Source organism: Molothrus ater, chromosome 3, assembly GCF_012460135.2.
Source record: "Molothrus ater isolate BHLD 08-10-18 breed brown headed cowbird chromosome 3, BPBGC_Mater_1.1, whole genome shotgun sequence".
NCBI classification, from domain to species: Eukaryota; Metazoa; Chordata; class Aves; order Passeriformes; family Icteridae; genus Molothrus; species Molothrus ater.
In genome coordinates this window covers 33720317-33742385 of record NC_050480.2, presented here as the reverse complement: position 1 = coordinate 33742385, position 22069 = coordinate 33720317, and the positions used below count along the sequence as shown (strand labels likewise).

The following is a 22069-nucleotide window of genomic DNA, read 5'->3' as shown; positions in this document are numbered from 1 at the left end:
TCTCAAAATGTGAAGAAAACATGAAAAGGCTTGGGGTTTTGGTTTTTTTTTTTCTTCCCTCCCTGGGTTTCGTGTTTGGGGTTTTTTCGATACAGGAAAAAAAGGCCAACTCCTAACTGGATTCTAGCCCTGGAAAAGTTTACTTACAGAGGGAAGGGTCATTATCTTAGCAATTTCTATGATCCATCATTCATTTAAAAATAATTGCTGGAAGCAAAACTTACATCAACCCAGTAACCATGTGAATCCAATAGTGTAAGTTCTTAAAAGCACAAGAAGTAGTCAGCAAGGCAGACATGGCACAAGGTTGGTTTTCATTGCTACTAAGGCAGGGGAGAACAAGCAGATAGGGCAAAGTCAAAGTTATTTCATAAAATGCCCAAAAAACCAAAAAACACAAGCAAAGCGACCAAGACTGGTATCTCTTCTACTCTCAGTTTCAACACTGAGTATGATTAAATCCAGATCCATTGGGTCTGGACAAGCACAGGACAGATGATCAGTCCAGAATTCAGAGACAGGCTTTGTGTTGAAAAACCTGTGGCTGGATAGTTTCTCCTTCCCTGCTGGATGATGGCAGCAGGGGTTAGAAATCAATAGAGGACTTCAGTTAATCTAATCAGTGTAATTGCTGCACAGGTTCTCACCCTGAAAAGGCTTTGTCATATCTCAGTCAAGGGGAAAGGAATAAAAATCAGTTTACCAGCCACAAAAGGGTGTCACTGGCTTTGTGTGCCAAAGGTGTCGGTGGTTACCACCTGGGTGAAGGGAATGCAGAACAGAATGAACTCAAGAGCCATCACTCAACATGTAAAGCTGAAAAACCCTCCCATATTATGGTAGTTGTCTTGTGATAGGAGCTCTGGCTCCTTCTGCATCAGGACAAGGCAGTTTCTCACAAGAATCTGAAGCCAAACAATGGTACATGCCCCTCAAACTCTCTGAATCTGGATGCATTTACCTACAAGTGATGTGTTCTTGTGTGATCACAGCTGGAACAACTTAAGGGGGTAAGAATGCCAAATTCTCTGGCAGACAGAAATGACAGCAAGAACCAGTCTTCTTTTCTCTCTAGCTGAGACAGCATTCCTAGCATTAGGAATGAAGATTATATAAATTATCAGTTCTTATTCACTATGTATCAAATAAACATTTAGATTATGATCACCTAACAGCAAAACACAGTTAGAAAAGGCAAAATGTACAAAAAACCACTTTCTATAGAATTATTCCAAGGACCCAGTCTACACCGGTAGTAGACCCAGCAAAACAGTTCTGAAGTTTGACATACCTGCTCATTGAGACTGAAGTATCACCTGAGAGCATCACTTAAACAATATATAGAGAAAGATAACTGTAAAATCTTGTACACAAATTACCACTTTTCCCTTGTCATTTACGAATTACACTGATTTTATTTTCCTCATATAAAAGGAGACATTTTACTCTGTGCTGATTTAACAAATGTTCTAATATATTCATAACAATAAAGCAGCTAAAAAGCTCTTCTAATATCTAAAAGAATCTTTATCATCTGCACATATGATATATACTGTAAACAATCACTCAAAAAAGTATTTTTGTTAAAGGGATTATATTGCACTCAATTCTGGGATTCTCACCCTCCCTTCTCATCTTAAATCAGAGATCAGCTTCATTTTTTAATAAAATGGAGATTTAATTTTCTACTGAAAACAAGTAAGCATGCATTCAACATAATACAATGTATTGAAAATATCAGAAAAAGTGATATCAAGTGATTATGAAACTGGAGTAAGGAACAATTCTTAACCAGGCCACACAAGAGTAGTGTATTGTAAACATTCTGCTGGCTCTAAGGTGTTGCAGATGCTGTAGAAAGTGCAGTCTAGCCCAGCACCCAAGAGGTACAGAGAATCTGTTCAAGTGTTCTGTACTTCAGTGAATTTCCATGCAGCAATAGCACTTGTAATAGGTCACAGAAAGACAGGATAATGGACCACAGGTGATTACTGAGTTAATACTGATCTCACAGAAACAGAGCCAATCGTTTTAACTTCATTGCAGTCTTTAAATGGAAGTTTGCCAGGTCATTACATTTCCTAACAGAGCAATGAAATTTTCACTCTCGCTGCAAATGAAGTACAGAACTAGATTCCCTACTTGTACTTACATGGACAGCATCCCAGTTGGCAGCCTGGGCACTACCCTCAGCCTGAAACATCCCCAAAATATACATCTCCATCATGCAGAATGTCACCTTGCTTTGGCAAGAATGACTCCCTCCTCCAAGCACTGGCTCAAGAAACACAGGTCATGGAGAGGGGGGAAAAATAGAAATATTCTTACACAGAAAAAGAAAAATAAGTCCTCAGCCAGTGAAGAGGCCACAGATCTTTAAAATTAAAATGAACGTTGTTTTCTCCACTCAGATCTACATAAGAAAGATTTCTTCATCAAAGCAATTATCTTCAGGTAACATAGTGTCTTTGGAATCCCTGAGATACCACAGCTCCATGTAACCACCTCACAGAAGTGGAGTGACTGACTTAGCACACAGATGAACAAGGTGGAAGCCAATATATAGCACCCTGAGTTACAAGTGAAACAACAGGAATGGGCAACCCATTCCCACACGGCCAAGAGATGCAGAAGAATATGCAGAGGAGCAATTGTAATGTAGATACTGCACAGGGGAACAGAAAAAAAATCGAAGTATTTCTAAAAGGCCTTTCCCTGTTGTCAGAGCAGAGAAAGAAAAGACAGCAGTGAGAGGGAAGAGCTCTCTGAGAAAGGCCCTGGAGAAATGCAGACAGGTCAATGTACAGTAAGACAGTAATGCAAAAGCACAAGTGGTCTTGCTCCAAGTGTGCCCCAAAGGCACTCCAGCAGTGACTACGAACTCTCAGCGATCACTGACCTGTACTCTGGATTTAAACCAGGAATATAAATATATTACTTTTCCCCCTGGAACTATTAAAAAAATACAAAGAGGAAAATACAAAGTCACAATCAAATCATAGAATACTCCCCATAGTCAAAAATGAAATACTGGTTTCAGAAACAACAGTCATCTGTTCTGTATCCTTAATAGGGTAAAAAAGAGGTGCTTGTAAAATCTTAAGTTTTAAGTATTTTATTTCCCAGTATATTGCTAAATAATTTTGCACTTAAACCAAAAAGTAAGAAATATCAGAGATGAGTATGGAATACTTCAACTAGAAAATGGTTGCTGAACCATCTGAGTTTCTATAAAAGCATCAATAAAAATGTAAAAACACGGTATCGCAAAATCAATTACAATCTGAAATGCCAGATTGCCTTCACAATGGCCACAACATGAATATTGATGGATTTTTGCAACCAAAACCGAATTGTGATTTGGCCCAAACATGGCTTAATACAGCAATCAAACATGTCTGAAAATTGGGACTTGTATTTCTGCCATTTCCTATTCTCTCAGCTATTCAGCATCCAGTAACTCTCATAAGGAAAAAAAAATGCTACCTGGTCACAATTTTATTCTTTTATGGAGTTGTGCTGCATCTCAATACATTCTTGGATAAATGAAGAAAAGTGGATAAAAAAGATGAGTAGAAATAGACACCCTATAAAAACTACTTGTAAAGTATTGTAAATCTGCAAAATATCTGTGGCATTACACAGGCTACTGCTGATGCGAAGGAAAAAACTGCTTTTTAACCACTTCATGAATATGAACAATGCACTTGTTCCCAGCCATTCAGAATGATGTGACATTCCAAATGTTTATAAAAATTGGGTAATAAAAGAATTAAGTCAATACCCTTAAGAATAATAAATAATGGTGTTTATTATGGTCGGGGCTGACCACGAGCGTTTGTCCCATATCTGCCTGGGACATTTGCAAAACCAGTTCTGAATCCTTGAGCTGCTCCAATTCCTGGTATTCCAAGTCCTTGACTGAGTACACTGCTGTAGGGTGCAGATCCATGATTAAAGCCCAATCCATAGGGCTTTGTCTGGGTGTTAAGAAGGATGACTGGACTCACATTTTTGCCTGGTGTGTTAAAAGAAAATTCTGGTGGTGGGCTGCTTGGCTTAGCTGGAGTGGAGGTAACAGGGTTCAAATTGTCAGCAGCAGCTTTCAAAGATGGCATTGGAATAACGTGATGATCCGAAAGGTTCAGAATGTTGTTTGCGATAGGCACAGATGATAAGGTAGGTCTGATCCAGTCATCTTTGAAAATCTGAACAGTCAAGGTAGAGACCAATGTGTATAATCTGTTAGTGACATGGGCAAGGACCATTTGCTCATTCGCGTCTCTCCGAATTCGGACATGGACCGATCCAGCCTAGAAAGTGATAAAAACAAGTTGGCTGTTAATTGTTACTCCAATAAAGATTCCCCACATGCATTCAAGAAGAGGCAAATCATCCTGCAGAGAATTACACAAAGACCTTTTGCAGTGGAAACTACTGACTAAGTTAAGAACCTTATTACAGGATACATTCTGATCTTCCCTAATGTGTTGCTCTCCTATGAACATAGCAAGATCATCACTCAGGAAAAGCGAGTCTTAGAACCAAACTATACACTACGACACGTGTTGGCAGGAAAGGCAACAACTGGGGGAGAAAAATGGCTCAAAAGAACAAAATGCAAATTTAGGCATAAGTGGCAGAACAGTAAACTGAAAAGCTATTTTTACATCAGAAATAGAGAAGAGATGCCTTTTTAGTTGTTTTAAGAAGGGTAGCATACTGGAAGAAATCAGTGAAGAAATATTCTAAGAGTCTTAATTTTCCAGCTGTCACAAAATAACTGCATCAACTTAGGAGTAACCAAGTTCTGAGTGATCATTCTGTATCACAAAAAATACCCCTTCATTTCTTTAAGCTTACAGTATTACTGGTACACAACTGTAATTATTTTGCTCTACCTTCTCTCTTAGAAATGCTGAAAACATATGATTCTACTGTCTATTGTAGACCTTTGGTGCTTGAAGGGTTACAGTTATTTCTCTCTTCCTGGACAATTTACACTAACACACCACTTTGAAAAATGTTTTTTCCATTGTTTGTCATTTTCTTCACTCCAAAATATGAAAGAAATTCTACAGTTGCAAAAATGTATGCGTTAAGCCAGAACTGCAGTATACATTAATAACATTAATCAACAACAAAGCTTTAAAAAAACGTAAAGGACAGAGGAAGAGAAGTTTTGCAATAAAGCATACGGACTGAGTACTGACTCCATCAAATGTTTTTATAGTTCGTATTTCAGAAGAAATATCCTACTTTATGTAGATTAAAAAATTTAAGTAGTATCTGACAACAAAGGCTAGGAAGATAATACAGGCATAACTTACCAAAGTGCCAAAACCTAATGTCCAGAAATGCTCATTTCGAACTTCCAACACACCATCCAAAGTTGAAACCTAATTTTACACAAACATCCACAAATATGAAAATAAATTAGAAGGTTCAAATCCCTTTAGAAATGTATTTTTATACATAACTGAGTAACAAATAATTTTCAGTAGTGAAATAAAAGTTCCATACGGAGAACAGATGATGTCTGTTAATGTCACCAATGCTTATCTATCGCACTTTTGCTACCCTTAAACGTCCAAATCCATCAAAAAAGTTTTAAGGAACCTATTTCAAGTAACTGTTGCTGCCAAACTGAAGTATGTTCTCCACTTGATATGCTGTAATTCAACAGCTGCCTGTACTCCTTTTCCTCCTCCAACTCACATTTGTAAACCACTTCAATAGTAGCTCAAATTTAAATAAAAACAGCCTGCACTTAGACAGATTTGTTCCAGATACCTAAGAGACACTATTCATCTTGGAAAACAAGATTCATATTTTCTACATGCAGCTAAAAAAAAATATTTAAAAAATAATTTTAGCAAACTTCTTGGACTAGTCAGAAGAATTCTTCACATTCCTGAATGCTTATTAGCTGTACACACTGTGCTGTGTACTATACTGACTTACCTCTCTAAGAAGTTTATCTAACTGGCCAATCACATGAGGCGGGGTTGTCTTCAAAAAGAAGAAAAGAAAGTATAAGTTAAAATAAAGATTAAATGGCCTTGTTCAAGTAAGAGAGTCTTTAAGTCTGGTCTATCCACACAAGAGAACAATGGCATTTTCATCCAATTCTTATGACTTTGTGATACATATCTGCACAACCTTTAACATTCTTATAGCACATCACAAATTCCCATGGAAACACTTCCTATCTGCAAGCTTAAACCAGATTTCAAGAGTTTTTGTTTGGTTTTTTTTTTTTAATGAGGCTATTTAACAAAACCAAAACCACAAAACCTGTTGATTTGTGAGGCTGCCTTACCTGGAGTAGTACTTTCCCACTGTAGACACTCATGGGATACATGGTACCAAATGTCATCAAAGCAATTGCTATAGCAGAGGCTGTGTCCACAGCAAAATAATTGCTAGGGAGAAAGAGCAATTTTAAAGAAATGCTGGTATTTATGTTTTTGAGAGGCAGAACAACTTACTTAGATTCTTTTTTCATTCTTTTAAATTATATACACTTACAAAATTTTACATATGCTAATCTCATTTCAACTCTCATTCATCTTGGACAGCAGACAGACGCATTCACAGAGTTGCAATTCCATTCATACAAAATGCAGCTCTACATCAGATCATTCCTCTCATGCAAAAAATGTATTTTCCCACGGACTGGATACAAAAAGAGCTACTGTTTTAAAACAACAACTGCACATACTTGATTTCAATGAGCATGTATGTAATGCAAAGAGCCAGAGCTCCAGCAATATCAATCAAGACAAAAGGGTTCATCCGTGGCAGAAAGATGCTACTCAGTCCTGGGATGATTCCACAAATACTGCAACAAAACAGAAAAAGCAGTTGTCAGCCAGCTCTTCATCACTACTTTGAAATTCCAAAATTACACCCATTATTTAGCATTTGACTACTAACACACCTTGCTGTCATAGCACATGATGAGCACTGTAGAGGATCCACTAAATCTGCTCAAAGGCTGCTGTCAGCAGAAATTAATCAAGAGTTTTTTTCTGGGAACACAATTCTATGATATATCTGTATCAGCTGTCTGCAACACAAGTGCTTCGTGGGTTCAATACTGGTATCACAGAGATGTACACAGTGAGAGATTTGTGTATCACCTGTCTTCAATACATCTGCCACCTTGGTGTGCCAAAGTGTCCAAAAGTCAAAGCTAACTAATTCATGGAGTCTGAAAAGAGGAAGAAGACCAGCTAGTTGAATAAGAGGAGACCAAAAAAATGCATGAGGGAATGCTGGGAAAATTATTTATTTATGGCTATTTCCTCTCAATGAGAATATGAAGAGAGAAAGGAGTTTCTGTACTTCCCAGCGAATGTAAGTGCATGTCATGTCCTGGAAAATTTCAAGGCAAAGACAACATGAAATATTTTGTTGCTATGGTTAAAATCAACCTATGTTTAGACATCATGTGCTGGCCTGCTTCCCTGAGAATTTTCATTAACATAATTATATACAGGTGCAGATATTTTTTAATCAGCACTGCTTCACATAACACATCTGAAATAGCTGTATACATACTAATTCAATGGGGTTTTACTCATCTTGGCTTAACTATACTACTCTTGATCTGGGACTCCAAGTTATCCATCAGTGTCCTTTCCCTTAAAACTGTTCTACACTGATAAGAGGGAAGTTGTGCAACTGACTGTGATTGGCATCCACCTTTTTTTTTTTTAAATAAAACTTGGAAACCTAATTATTAGTCTTCCAAAAATATTTCACAGATTTTGGTTCTGATGATGTAACATCTTATACCCATATAAAATCAATTCTTCTGTTACCAAGTCAGCATTCTCTGCTCTCCTTAACTGTAAAAAAGATCACGAGATGCAGAAACAGATGGGTTTTGAAGCATACTTAACATGTTTTACAACTTGGTTTAACATTTTTCTTTTGATCCTGACAGATAGTTGGAAAAAACATGTATGGATTAAAATAAACTTCCCTGACATCTGACAAAACTATTTGCAAACAATGTTATCTTGCATTCAGATATCCAATACAAACAAGACAGTTAACAGACAAGATGAATGAACAACACTGCTTATATCCCTGGAAGACACAGACTTTCCAGTTTCCTGTTGACAGGTGAGCAGTTTCCATAGCTATGGTTCAGTGACTAACCTGTTTCATCACATTTAAACTCAACCACCTGAAACATTGTCCAGCCCACAAAGTAAATAAACATAAATTATTACAAAATATATCACTTGGTAATGCATGTTGTGAAATGCAGTTCAAATATGTACAGGATAATGCTAGTTTTCCTATTCTCACCCAAAGAGAATCACATACAATGTACTGAACATATATATTCAAAAGAAAAGATACCCAGAAACATCAATCCAACAGAAATAGATCTATCTGGGAAATATGGGAAACAACGTTTGCTCCAGAGTTCATACATGAGACCTGCAGTAGGTAAAGCCATTTTAAAAGCTCTAATACAAGTTTATGCCTCAATATCCCTCCAAAACGTTATTATACACACAAAACCAACACTGCCTTCCAGAAGCTAATGATTTTGAAACAATATAAAGCTAATGATTTGAACAATAAGCTTCACCTTCTACTAAGATCTGCAACATGTTCCTGAAGCCAACTTGTGCTGGCAGCTGCAAAAGAAAAAAGGTAATAAAGTTACCACAATTTTAAGTACCACTTTAAAGTTACTACATTTTAAAGTACACACAAGTTTTATTTTAAGGGAAGAATTCAATAAATACAGTGTGAATGAGTAAATATATCTCAACAGATACCCTGGCACTTGAAAAATGACCCAAGTCTGTCTTTTCCAGGCAGCAAGTATAACATCCAGCTCTCATAATAATCTGAACTGATTAAGTACAAATATAATTGCAGGCTATAACCATTGTCTTTTATAAATATCTATTTTACACTATATTATATAACTACGGACAATTACAACAGAACAATTTACAATTGCAGGAATGACTGCAAACCTACTTCACAATGAAAAAGGTAAAAGAGCTTTTCATTTACCAATGAAAAGGAAAAAAGAACTATTGCATTAACTTATATTTTAATCCATTCATACATCAATAAAATGTGTTGAAAGTTCTGGTATTTGTCACATGACCTTCACTGGTTGCATTCAAAAAATTGAAAATAAAGGACACTGCAGCATTAAAATAATATCATATTAATTACCTCAGACTACTCAGAGTCTTATAACCAAAGTGGAGTTGAAAATCAGATGGCAATTCTACTGCACAAAGTTACATTAACAGAGGTAACAGTAATATACAACCACTAATTAAGGAAGTTACCAGACAAGTTATACCTTGATAAAAATAGGAACATTAACATTTTTTTCTCAATTCTTGTTACAGTCTAATTTATCACATACCTTCAGAGACATAAGCAAAAGGCTTATTCTTAATGGAAAGCATTGTAAATAAGTTGAAAAAGAGAGCCACGAAAGTACCAACCAGCAGTCGTCCCCTAGGGAGGGGAAAAAAGGTGTCTTAATTTCCCATCATCACAGAACGTGTCATCAAGCTGTAACTACCAATAACAGTATCAAAATATTTTCCTTGGTGTTCACTGAGGCTGAAAACCAGCAGGATAAACTAGTGTAATATTTAGTAACCAGCAGTGTATAATCATTGTAAGGGTTATACCAGATCACTGAACTTCGTACTTTATTGTTATCACACAACGCTCATAATGTTGAGTAACAGCTCTTAACCAATTGCATATTTGCACACACACACACACATATATATATATTTGCCCTTTGAAGATAAAAACACATTGTCCCCTCAGCAGCACAGCTAAGAAGCTTAGCTTTCTATGGAATTATGCCATATACCCCCAGCCTCTTCTAGAACTCCTTCAACATACATCCCACATCCCCTTCCTTTGCCCCGTAACACTTTCTTTTCCTCTTCCCTTGGTCTTTACAGTCTGAACCCTCTGAAACCTTCAGTTCCCTGGTGACCACAGCATCCTTCCCCCCCAGATACCAGGCCTTCCAATAGGCCACAAGAAAAAAAAAAGGAACTAGGAAAAGCAGCACTGTGTAGTTAGATCACTATTTGAGAGAACATAAGCATTAAATTTCAATTGTACCTTGAAAAGAACTGTTTGCAGTATAGCCTGCACATGGTTTGAAACAAATGCTAATGCACCGAAAGCAATTTGGTACTGAAAGTACTTCCATAACTAATATATGCCAGATATGAATTAGAAACATAAAAGGACAACAACACATTTTACATGCCAAAATAATTTCTTACGTGTGTATCTCAGGCTGTTCCAGAAACCGCTCCGCACTACAAGAACAATTGAAAATCTGAGTTATATTCATACAGTAAAGCCTTGATACCTGAAGCATGTTTTTACAGTTCCTTAGCATTAGCCACCATTCATAAACAAAAACTGATGAAGTACTGCAAAAAATGGATTGCTCAAATAAACACAGCAACTTTTATAAGCAAAGAAAGCATTTAACACTGAATCAAAGCAGATGTTATTTAGACTTCCCAAATATTTCCAAACTGTGCCAGCTACCATGAATGCTGCCTATATGATAAAAATATGCTTGTAAATGAACATGCAAAAAAATATTGCTACTGGCACCACCACCAGTGTTGGTGACTACAACAAACTAAATTCCTGACTTACAGCCTCACACTAAGCAAGGTCAAATAAAGTAGGCATTGAATACTGGGGTGGAGGTACAGATCTTTTTTCGCACACCAGTGAGTTAACAAATGAGCTTCAGCTGTAACAGAAAAACCTACTAAGTTTGTGGAATTTCCTAAAATTGATGTTGGAAAACTTGGAAGTTTTGACAAAGGGTGATTCATTCCAGTGGACTGCCACTTCAATACATTGACCTTTTAGTATAAAGTTGCTAAGTTGTTAATACAGCCCTTTACACAGAAAATAGAGCACTTGAATAAAATAAGGGAAGGAATATTGTTGCAGTTTTAAATTCCAGATGTTAACAAAAGCCTCTTCATCTTTAAAAACAAGAGTAATGTTTTAGGCTAACCTCCTGAAATACAAATGCTCCCAAGCACACATGGTATGGCAAATAAATACATCAGCAAACTTAGAGGGAGTGAAGAAGTTGATGCTTCAAACATTCAGCTCCTTGATATATTATGAAACTGCTTTGACTTCAAAAATGAACAGAAGTAAAAACAAAAGACTTTTATTTGTTAATGAGCTTACAAAAGTCAAGATGCATAAGAAAATGCATTAAATTAATTATTCAACCTTTTGGAAAAAGTATTCTTAAAACCATTAAAATTTCCCTAGAGAGCTTTTTAAGAACATTTATCAATTCCCATCTTTACATCTAAAGCCTACATGTAGTGTAGTAAATGTAAGCAAGCGGTAAGGTTTAGCAATATTTTTTTAATATCTTTTAAGCTTTTTCTAAAGTATCTCTTTAAATACAGCACTCATAGAATACACGTGCTTTTAGTTGATCTGGACTATATCTTCATATGTTATAAAATTAAAGAAAACAGTACATAACCCTACCTTTCTTTCAGTATAAAAAGAGCTCCAAGCTGTGCCAGAACTGTAGATGCAAATACAGCTAGAACTTCAAACCTTTCAAACCTGAAATTTGAGAATTAAGTTTAGAAACACTGAACATTGAACAATGCATCCAATAGAATATTTTCTGTGCAAGAACCAGCAGGATACACCTACTTTTTCCAATTCATTCAACAGACCGATGGGAAGAAACTGAAAGTTTTATGGAATAGTCATTATTTTCAGTCTCTTTTAACACTCCACTCATCAGAGACACCTTAAAATTAAGCATTTCTTAATTCTTCTTCCTGTCCATCCCCTACTCTCTAATTGTTTTTTACAGTTAGTCTTGGCCCTCCTCTCTTTTAGGCTCTTTCACACACAGAGTATTACTGATGGCTGTTCAGGGATCCAGGCAATGACAGTGAGCAATGTATGAAATGCTCTATTCTCAAACACTACATCTTGTTATTAGTACTTACCCAAATGAATAGATTGGGCTGGGTTTCTTCATCATTACCCAGTAGCTTATTAGACATGTTACCAAACTGAAAAAAGGGAGAGAATTAGACTGTGATAAATAACAACAGCCTTTATAAACTGCATAATTTACAAATACACACTTGAGCCACCAGAACTCAACATACAAATACAGCCACATCTTGTCTTGAACTCAACCTCCATCACTGTCCCAGTGATGTTCTAAATGCTCCTCATGTGCTTCCTGAACTTGCCTAGAAATGCTGTAATCTGAGAAATGATGCTTAAATGAGAAGGAAGCTGATAAGCAAGACAGAAGACTGAAAGAAAAAGCCAAGAAATCTCTCCATTAAAGTCTTCTTTTAGAGCTACACCATGAATTAGATTTGGTACTCTAGAGTAAGTCTCAGGCCACAGGAAGTATTGCCTTTCTTTTCCACAGTGTAATTTCTCTATGCATATGGCCAAAACAGATGAACTTTCTTTGGCTGCATTCACCTACACGAGCTCTAATCTAGCTGGCCATTCACTGACAGCCACAGGTCTCTCTTGCAACCTTCTGTCCAAATTTTTCTCTCATACTAAACATCTAGAATTCCAATTATTTTGGAATCTCCATGGTAGTAGTCAGAATGTTTCAAGGATGAGTGTAGTTTTCTCTGCCTATTTTTCCTCTATTGAACAATTTTTTCAACTGGAATCCACAAAGATTCAGTGCCATCTGTGTTTTCATGCAGTCATTTTGTAATTAATAACAATGTTAAATCAGACTGGATCAAGAACTCATCCCTACAACTGATGACCAATCACATCCTCACAACTTAATCCTCAGCTGTGTAGAATAAAAAGTAAAAGTAAAAAGGAAGTAATACTGTTCATATACAAAGCCATAAACTCATATTCTCAGTGAGACTATTATATGCCACCAGGCAATGACAAAAAGAAGATAATCAGAAATTGATTTTTGCAGCAGAATTACTGAGCATTGTTCTCCCTTACAGCAAATCAAAATTTGTGGAAGAGATTGCTGTGAGTTAGAATAATCTTCTAGTCCAATCCCTAATTAACCTAAGACAGGAGTGCCTGGGGTTGTTCCACCTTCTTCTAAAACTAAAAGAAAAAAGAATTCCATACAAGAATGGGAAGTAGAGTATCAACACTTTCCCCAGTTTCCCCAAGGTGAAAAGGGTATTTTGAGCTAGATGACAAAAATTCAGTAGATACAAAATTTTAAAAGACAAGATTCATTAGAGTTAAATCTTAATGCTAATGCAGTCACAGATCAATTTTTTTTGTGCCTATCCCAACAAGTTATTTTTGTTTCTGCATGTTTGCTGATGTCATTTATGAATGTTTAACTGTAAGTCAGATAAGTTACAGTAGGTAATGGATATATGTATGACTCAGAAAGCTGATCTATACCTTTTATAACATAGTGAGACAGCAAGGAAGGTAATGTAGGCTAATATTTTTTAAATACCTACATTTTATTTCCCAACCACTGCTACTATTCTTTATCTTAGATAAGAACTGAATATATTTGACGTCTGTATTATCAATATTAGCAAAAGTGTTCAGAACTATCAACTAAAAGTTGTTTTAATATACTTTTCTTAGAATACAAGAAAAATACTGAAAATATCTAATGACCTTATGTGCAGAATACTTGGTATCTAGCTTGCAAAATATTTTTGAAATAAAATTACATGCTTCTTGTTTCCTGATGTTAAAACTGAGGGTTACTTCACAATCAGTGACGATGGCATTAGAAAAATGTTCTGAGAGAACAACCAGACAACAGTTTTGTACCATATTATGTTGTCACACATCTGCACAGATAAATCCATGACTGAACTGATCAGTTACTAGTCATTCTCAATATAGCTATGGTCATTCTCAATATATCTAATAAACAGACAAATACAATCTATTTATTGTGTGCAATTTTATACTCATTAAACCAATGACTGTTTCTATACTGATGAATAAGTTACATGTCTTTGAACCTGTAAGTAAATTTTAAATGTATAGAAATATACAGACAAAATGAACAGTAAGACAAAATGGGAAAAAACTCACCTGAAAAGGTCAAAGATTGTCAAATATGTGTAAGCAGTTAAAGCTGTAAAGAAAAGTAAATATTAAAATTTAATACTTAATTTTTCAATGCAAAAAAACACTTGTATTCTAAGTCCTTTTTGTGCAGCTCTTTCCAGTCTTCTACCTACATAAACTGCCTCTGCTGACAGAACAAGTCTCTGTTATTCTAAAGACACCAATATATATAATGTCATAAGCAGGCTCATTATGGCAATCCTAATTCAACTAAACCATATAATAAAGCCCAGATACAACAGTTATCACATTTGTGACTAAGTTGTGACAAGGAATTTAGGTACTGGAAAGTCAGGAGATCTTCCAGAAACACATCACTTCCCAAAGTAAGAGATCTCTTATGTGTGTTATTGCAGTGAAAAGTAGGTTGAACTGACTATTTTACTTGTTTTGCACCTCTAGCCAATCTTGAAACTGCAAGAAAACCCACACCAAAAATTAAAAACTAAACCAGCATTTTATTCTCAGTGCAGGTGATGGGAAGCACATTGAAGCCCCCACCCAAAAGCAGAAGGCACACAAAACTGCATTGGGTCTGGCTGATCTGGAGCTCATTTCCCCACAGCAGCCCTCACAGGGCTGTGCTTTGCAGCAGCAGCTACAGAGGTGTTGGAAACACTCCAGTGTTTTGGCTACTGCTGAGCATTCCTTGGAAGCAAAGAAGTCTTAAGCCTTTTCCACACTATAAACATCCTCATTCAACTGCAAGTGAGGGTCTCTGCACATCACTGGTGCTACTTATACACGGAACAGGTTTGAGGACTAGTAACTCAAAAGCCTACTTGTTTTCAGTCTTAAAGATGAAGAAGCTACTACAGAAAGCAAATGACCAGCAGGACTGAAAAACTGTGCAAACTTTGAAGGACTTCCACCCATCCAAACTTGTCTGTGAAAAATGCTTCTAAGCTGACTGTGGCAAATCAAAAGGAAGCACCTTCTGAACCTGGCTGTGCAAACCTCTAACTCCATTAAGTACTGGATTTGGCTTTTTCAGTCAGCTGGAACTCCACAAGCTAGGAAACACATAGTAGTTTGTTGTAGTTTCAGTACACGAGAGCCACCTACCTATGCTGTTTGTAGAGCTGCACCACATGAGCAGGAAGCCAATGCATATTAAATTTATAGCACCAAACAGCAAAATCTTCCAGGACTGTTGATGGGAATAAATATGGATTTACACCTTCCAAAATTTACAGGACAGATATATATCTATCTGGTCTTAAAAAACAATATTGCAGTACCTGGTCATGCAAACAGAACTGGCTTCTCCTCCCTCCCAAAAATTCACCACTCATTTCAGAACAGCAAGCCCTTAGTCTATTTTAAACTTTACAGATTATTTTAAAACTCATTTATAAATGCCACCATACTTAAAATACCTTTTTGGTCTAAGAAAAGCCCCACCCATCTATAATATTTGCATTTCATTACAGCACACAGCATCTGTATGTTGTAATGATTTTTGAATACCAACTCATGCAACTTGATATTAGTGGGTTTCTTCATTTGTGCTGAAATTTTGGTCCCAAAAACATCTGAACACAGTCAGTTTACAGTTCCACTGAACCCATCAGATTTAAATACCTAAGTTCTGGAGAACACTAGTTCACAGGGACAACGCACAGAAGCAATACAACTTCAAAGATTATTTTTTAAGCACAGCTAGAAAAATTCAAAGAAAAAATTTCATAATATACTTAATAGTGTATTTTAACTTACTACAGCTAATGTATTTTTATTATAATTATGATTTTTTTAAGCAATACTTACCCTTCTGTCTGCTGCAACCAACCTAAATTCATGTGTTAACTTTCCAACCAATGATCTCTGTGATTTGCGGAACAGGTGTATTGTCCCCTTAAAAAAAAACCCAACAGTTTAATTAAAAACTTTACTTACAGCATTATTTAAATTAGCAAAAAGGAAACCTTCATTCATGAACTATTTTCACAATTATATCAAAGACTCAGGTGAACTTTTTGTTAATCAGAAATATCACAAACTTTAAACTCAATATTTTGGTAACCATTTCACATGGCTTATTATATTAGAAAATGACAAATTACTTAGAATCAAGCTTCATTTAGACATAATCCAGAACTCAGTTTTACTGGAAGAGACACTAAAGTATCACTTAAAGAGTGGGTTTTAAGTTTTATTTACATGAAACTACTACAAGACAGTTTTAAAACAAAAATATTTTTCTTCATCAAAGCACACTTCCCACCCAAAGGCAATGGATTTATTAAACAGGAAAATATTGTTTATAGATCTATAAAGGAGAACCCACCACAGAAGTAAAAATAATGCTGGTGATGTGGTGAACACAAAGCCAGTAACAAAATGAAACATATACCAACAATCCTGGCTGTGACTTAACCTACAGGGCTGCTACATGGCTCTCCTGCAAGTGTGACAGGGAGCAGACCACCAGAGAAATTCATCTGCCATGACACTTGTCTCCCTTTCCTTGGAGGGTCCAAGCTTCTGGTTGTCCTCTGTTCTGCTCTGCCCACAAAGAAGTAAGCTTTCCACATGAAAAACCCTTCTGATTTGCAACAGAAATTTGTGGACTTGTAATGACAGGCCATTGTTGCCTGCACCAATTTGGGGCCAGATTAAACAAGGCTTGATTTTAAGCTATCACACCTTAGCTGCCAGCCGAAGGCAAAAGGACATACTAATGGGCTCTTCACCAAAATTAATTCAATTCACTTTCAGACACTTTGTCAACACAGCTGCATTTCATATTATCTGAGAAATACAAGTGTGCCATGAATTAAACTTTAAGCACTACTACATATCCCAAGTTTAGCTCATCTGGGACAAAACACAGGCACTTACTCTTTTCTTTATTAGCAAATCATTACATGATAATTTAATTCTTAACAGACACATGCAGGATGCCAGAACACCTCAGAAAGCTTTTCTAACATGCAGTGGACAGCCCGCTTATGACAGCTGCTGTGGTACAGAATCACAAGAATCACAGAATATTCTGAGTTGGAAGGGGACCCACAAAGATCACAGAAGTCCAGCTCCTGGCCCTGCATAGGACACCCCAAAAGTCACACCATGTACCCGAGACCGTTTTTCAAACACTTCTTGAGCTCTGTCAGGCTGTGCTGTGACCACTTCCCTGGGGAGCTGCTCCAGTGCCCAACCATCCTCTGGGTGAAGAACCTTTTCCAGATATCCAACCTAAACCTCCCTGACACAACTCCAGGTCATTCCCTCCTGTCACTGGGCACCACAGAGCAGAGATCAGTGCCTGCCCCTCCTGTTCCCGCAGTGAGGAAGGTGTGACCACAGTGAGGTCTCCCCTCAGTCTCCTGAGGCTGAACAGACCAAGTGACCTCAGCCACTCCTCACACGGCTTCCTCTCCAGACCCTTCACATCACCGTAGCCCTCCTTGTCACCTTCACACCCACTGCTTTCCCAGTGGGGAAAAGGCACCACGAGGTGCCACACCTCCCTGTTTACAAAGGATGCCGTGCCTCAGAGCTGTGTACTCTGTGCCACAGGGGACTCTGTGCCACAGGGCACCCGTGCAAACTCAGGCAGGCCCCAGCCCACCCGGGACAAGCTCCAGCTCAGCACGTGTTGTACCTCAGCATGAAGGCATCCCTCGATCCCACAGTTCTGCCCAGAGCTCGGTGCTGGGCAGGGCGGCTGCCCCACACCCCAGCGAGCCCCTGAGGTGCCAGAAGAGCTCCACAAGGCGTGTTCCTGCAGCCAGCGGCGCTGTCTGCCCCAACAGGTGACAGCACCTGTCAGGGATACCCATGTCACTCTAGCGGGGCTCAGCACGACAAGGGAACATTTCGACACCCAGCGAACGCGCACACGCGGCGGTCGTGCCCAAAAGATCGGGTTTTCGTCATAGAGAAGCGAGCCACAGAGTGACAGCCCCGACACCGGGGAGCAAGCGCACTATAACCTGTTTGTCCTGCGGCGAGTCCAGCTCCCTGACCGACGTGCCCTGAAGGAGAACTCCGAGGCTCACACCGCAGCCCGGTGTTCCAGAGGCAGCTCCGGCACAGGAGCCCCCACGGCCCCGGCAGCCGGCCGGGCCCTGCCCGCGGTGCCGGCGCCCGAGGGGCGGGCGGAGAGCCCCGGGGAGCAAACACCGCACGGGCAGCGACACCCGCGCTGCCCCCGGGCCCGCTCCGGGCCGCGCCTGCCCAGACGCCTCGCGGCGCCGCCGCCCCGGCGAGGGAGAGGGCGCTTCCAGCAGCCTCTGCACGCCGTGTTCCACGCACGACTTTCCTTCCCCTTCCCTCCTTGCCCCCAGCAGGGGCCACTCACCATATTACTCCCCGCAGCGGAAGAGACGGCGCCATGCGAGGCCGGAAGGGGCGGGAGAGGTTCCCGTCGCCGCGGCAACCAGCGGGCCCGGCGGGACACGTGGCGGAAGCGGCGCCCGCCGGGAGCCGGGTGCGGCTGCGGCTCCGTCCCGATCCCGATCCCGGTCCCGATGATCCCGCGGGATGTGGGGCCCGGGCCGCTCTTCCTTCGCTCCTCCCCGCTGAGGTGGAGGCCCGCCTTGGGACACGAAGGTCCTGTCTGCCGCCTCCCCGCACTTCTGCCGTTCGTCTGCCCACTGCCTGCGAGAGCCAAGGAAAGCGCTCCCACGGGTGGTACCATCACAGACCTATGATCATACAGTCCAGCCTGTGACCAAACACCACCATGTCAACTACTCCTAGCACTGGGTGCTACGTTCAGTCTTTCCTTTAAACGCCTCCAGGGATGGTGACTCCATTTCCCGGGCAGCCATTCCAATATCTAACCACCTTTTCTGTGAAGAAATTCCTCCTAGTATTCAACCTAAACCTCCCATGGCACAGCTTAAGGATGTCGTAGTCCTAGGCCTGTCATAGTCTGTCACGATACTCCACGACAGCAATTCCACAAGGATGGGTTTGCTTCCCAGTACGAGCATTCCTCCGTCCCCACTGCCAGCCGCGGTACCCGGCGTCAAGGGCCCTCAGGACACAGCCTGCAAAAGGCATTTCTTTTCCACAGCAAAACCCCCAAAGGACAGCAGCTCTCCAAACTACAGGAGTTATGTTGAAAACTTAGTCACTTTGTTGTGTGCTGAGATCCTCAGAAGTGCTCCCGATTCTCTGAATATGATGAACATTGGAAGCATGGCAGTGCAGAGCAGGGATCCGCACGCAGCCCAGCCCCATCCCAGAGGCAGCTGCTGTCCATGTGAGAGAGGATTCTGCCACTGACTACCGCTACCGAGGCTCTGGAACGCCGGGACACAAGGGGACAGCGATCCCCGGGCTGGGTGGCCAGCAGATGGCTTCACCGTGCCCAGAAGTTCCTGTCAGAAGGAATGGGTAGGGCAGCACCGCTTTGCATGGAAAGTACAAGGAAATCCAGAACAGAAGTCATCGTGGAAGTTCAGAGAGCTCTTAAGAAAAATTGTGTTGCAAAGTACCTGCACGGGATTGAATGTACTTAAAGATTTATTCACAAAACAGCTTATTTATTATTTATTATTTATTATTTATTATTCATTATTCATTATTCATTATTCATTATTTATTATTATTTGCAAAGTAAGTGAGAAAGAGAGGAATAAAAATTGAATTGAGATATTTTATTAAGACAGATGATTGTGCCTAGTAAGAAACTTGAAACAACCTTCTGTAACACTGCCTTAATTTTTGTTCTTTTAAATAGTCTAAAATGTTATTTGCATCTCACCTGTAAAACCTACCAAAATACTTACCTGACTGTGGGTGAGAGATAGGCCTATATATCAAATTAAACCAGGAACAAGCCAGTCTTTAATCTGCTTCACAGTTAAGTGTGCTTCACTATTGCGTGTATTGTCTCCAGAACATGTGATTTTATTATTGATAAAAAAGATAAAATAATTTTTACTTTCTAGATTTTGAGTATATGTGGTCCTTAGAGGTATCATTAATTAAGAACAACTATCAGACTTATCAGGTAGTTAAGATATATTTAATATCTCAGACCTCATTCTAAGCTCTTGGCTGTAATCAGTAAGCTTTTTTTTTCCAGTGTATGGAAGAAGTTTTAGAAACTATTTGCAGAAAATAGATTTGTGCTTTATAGAATCTGGATGACAGGCAAGAAATTCAAACTGCAGCTGCTGCCTCCATTCAAATTTAATGAGGAAATCAGAACTCTGATGAACCACTGTATAATTTGCTCCACAAAGTTGTTTGGTTCCTTCATTATTGACATAGAATTGGGCTTTTTAGTTTATTTGATGTCACAGGGTATTTCTTCCCAGAAGAGGCCAATAGTTAGTTTTTAGAAACTGCACTTGAGGAAGTGTCTTCACAGAGGAAAAATTCTACAATAGCACAGCTGATACTAGCATTCTGCATATAACAAAACTAAGAGTCTTCAAGGATGTCTTACTGAGGCAAGTTTGAGGCCTTTTAGAAATTACTAAAATGAGATTTGAAAATAAGAGAAGTTACAAACTTAGAAAGAACATATTCTTACTGTATACACTTCCCAAAAAAGTAGAATTTTCAAAACTGTGTGGTAAAACCACCACACTTTGCTCAATAGGTTGTTTGTAGGCTGATATTCTAGAAAACATGTGGATTTTTTTAATAAAGCTGCAACACAGCACCTGGAATAATCCCACCAGTGTTGAGAGATGGATTTTAGTTAAATTATATTTTTCTGCCTTCACCAGTACATGTATTTCCTATTTTATCATGATACATAGAATAAAAGATAACTTAGGGAAAGTCGCATAACTGCCTTCTCCAGAGCCATATGAAACCTTGTAGGACACAGGCTGGATTTCACAAGTTCACAACATATTTGGAAATCTGCAGAAAGATGGCATGATGGGGGAAAAAAAACTTCATCAACAAAAACCCCCAAAAGAAAACAAACCCCACCCACCCAAAAAAAACCCCAAACAAACAAACAAACAAACAAACAAACAAAGCCACCCAACAAGTTTTAACTTACTTTTTTTCTCACTTTTCTCTAGCAAACTTAGTGCACTAAAATACAGAAATAAACATCTGAGATACACCAGCATCTAATGCTGGGCATGCAGCCTTGTCTCCCCCCCTTGGCTGGAATGGGAACAATTGAATGAGTCCAAGACAAACTTCAGTCCAGGGTATGCTGCCAAAACCAAAATCTCTGTAGATTTCAAAATAGCAAATGGTGGAATATGTTTTTTTTCATGCTCTTCTTTCTTCAATGATTTTAATTTATCTGATTATCTCCTCTACAAGAATAAAATATTTGCATGTCTGTAACCGATACACAAAATTACCAGTAGAAATCATTTTAGTGGTTCAAAATCTACCTCCAAGCAGTAGTATTTCAGCCAAAGAGAGATACCTTGGATAGACACCAGTGATGTCTTTCTGTCCTAAAGAATTATTCCTTGACAGAAGCAGGAATAGCTCACATGATGCTGTCCAAAACACTGGGTTTTTTCCTCCTTGCTGTATTGATTTTTATTTGGTTGGTTTGTTTTAGCACTGATTTACATGATGATATGTGGAAGGCAGTGGTCATGGCTGTTTTTTTGAAGACCCCTCATGCTGCCAGATACGTAATATTAAAATGTCTTTAAAAAATAAAGTTTGATTATCTTCAGGATGTAACTCTAATAACAGAACACCCCTCATAGCTGTAAGCAGTCCAGATGCAGCCTCAAGACAGAGAATTACAAATGATAAGGCAATGGGGATAAGTAAAGAAATTATATTGTTAACTCAGAACTAACAGCAGCACTCTCCCCCAGGCAAAAGAAAAGCCATTTTGAGGCCAAGCAAATTTGCTCCAAATTTTTCAGGACTTCCCCATGACCACCAGAATTAGTTATGTGAAAACTCCTGGTTTTCACCATGATCTAGCAAGACTAGGATAAGCACACAC

The 22069-nt window shown here is 38.9% G+C and overlaps 1 protein-coding gene across 2 annotated transcripts; it reads right to left on the bottom strand.

Annotated features, from left to right (window-relative positions):
• Positions 1-1395: 1395 nt before the first annotated feature.
• SLC30A6 (solute carrier family 30 member 6) lies at positions 1396-18533 on the bottom strand. 2 transcript variants are annotated; one of them, XM_036380490.2, is made up of 14 exons: positions 18470-18533; positions 15931-16017; positions 15226-15310; positions 14125-14167; positions 12048-12113; positions 11569-11649; positions 10311-10346; positions 9419-9513; positions 8615-8663; positions 6725-6844; positions 6323-6425; positions 5965-6012; positions 5331-5399; positions 1396-4313 (listed from the first exon to the last, which is right to left on the bottom strand). In XM_036380490.2, exons 1-14 carry the CDS (start codon positions 18470-18472, stop codon positions 3813-3815), a joined length of 1386 nt encoding a protein of 461 aa, XP_036236383.1. In that variant the 5' UTR covers positions 18473-18533; the 3' UTR covers positions 1396-3812. The 2 variants fall into 2 exon arrangements, with proteins under 2 accessions (XP_036236383.1, XP_036236384.1); XM_036380491.2 differs by lacking the exon at positions 18470-18533 and adding an exon at positions 18102-18119.
• Positions 18534-22069: the final 3536 nt, after the last annotated feature.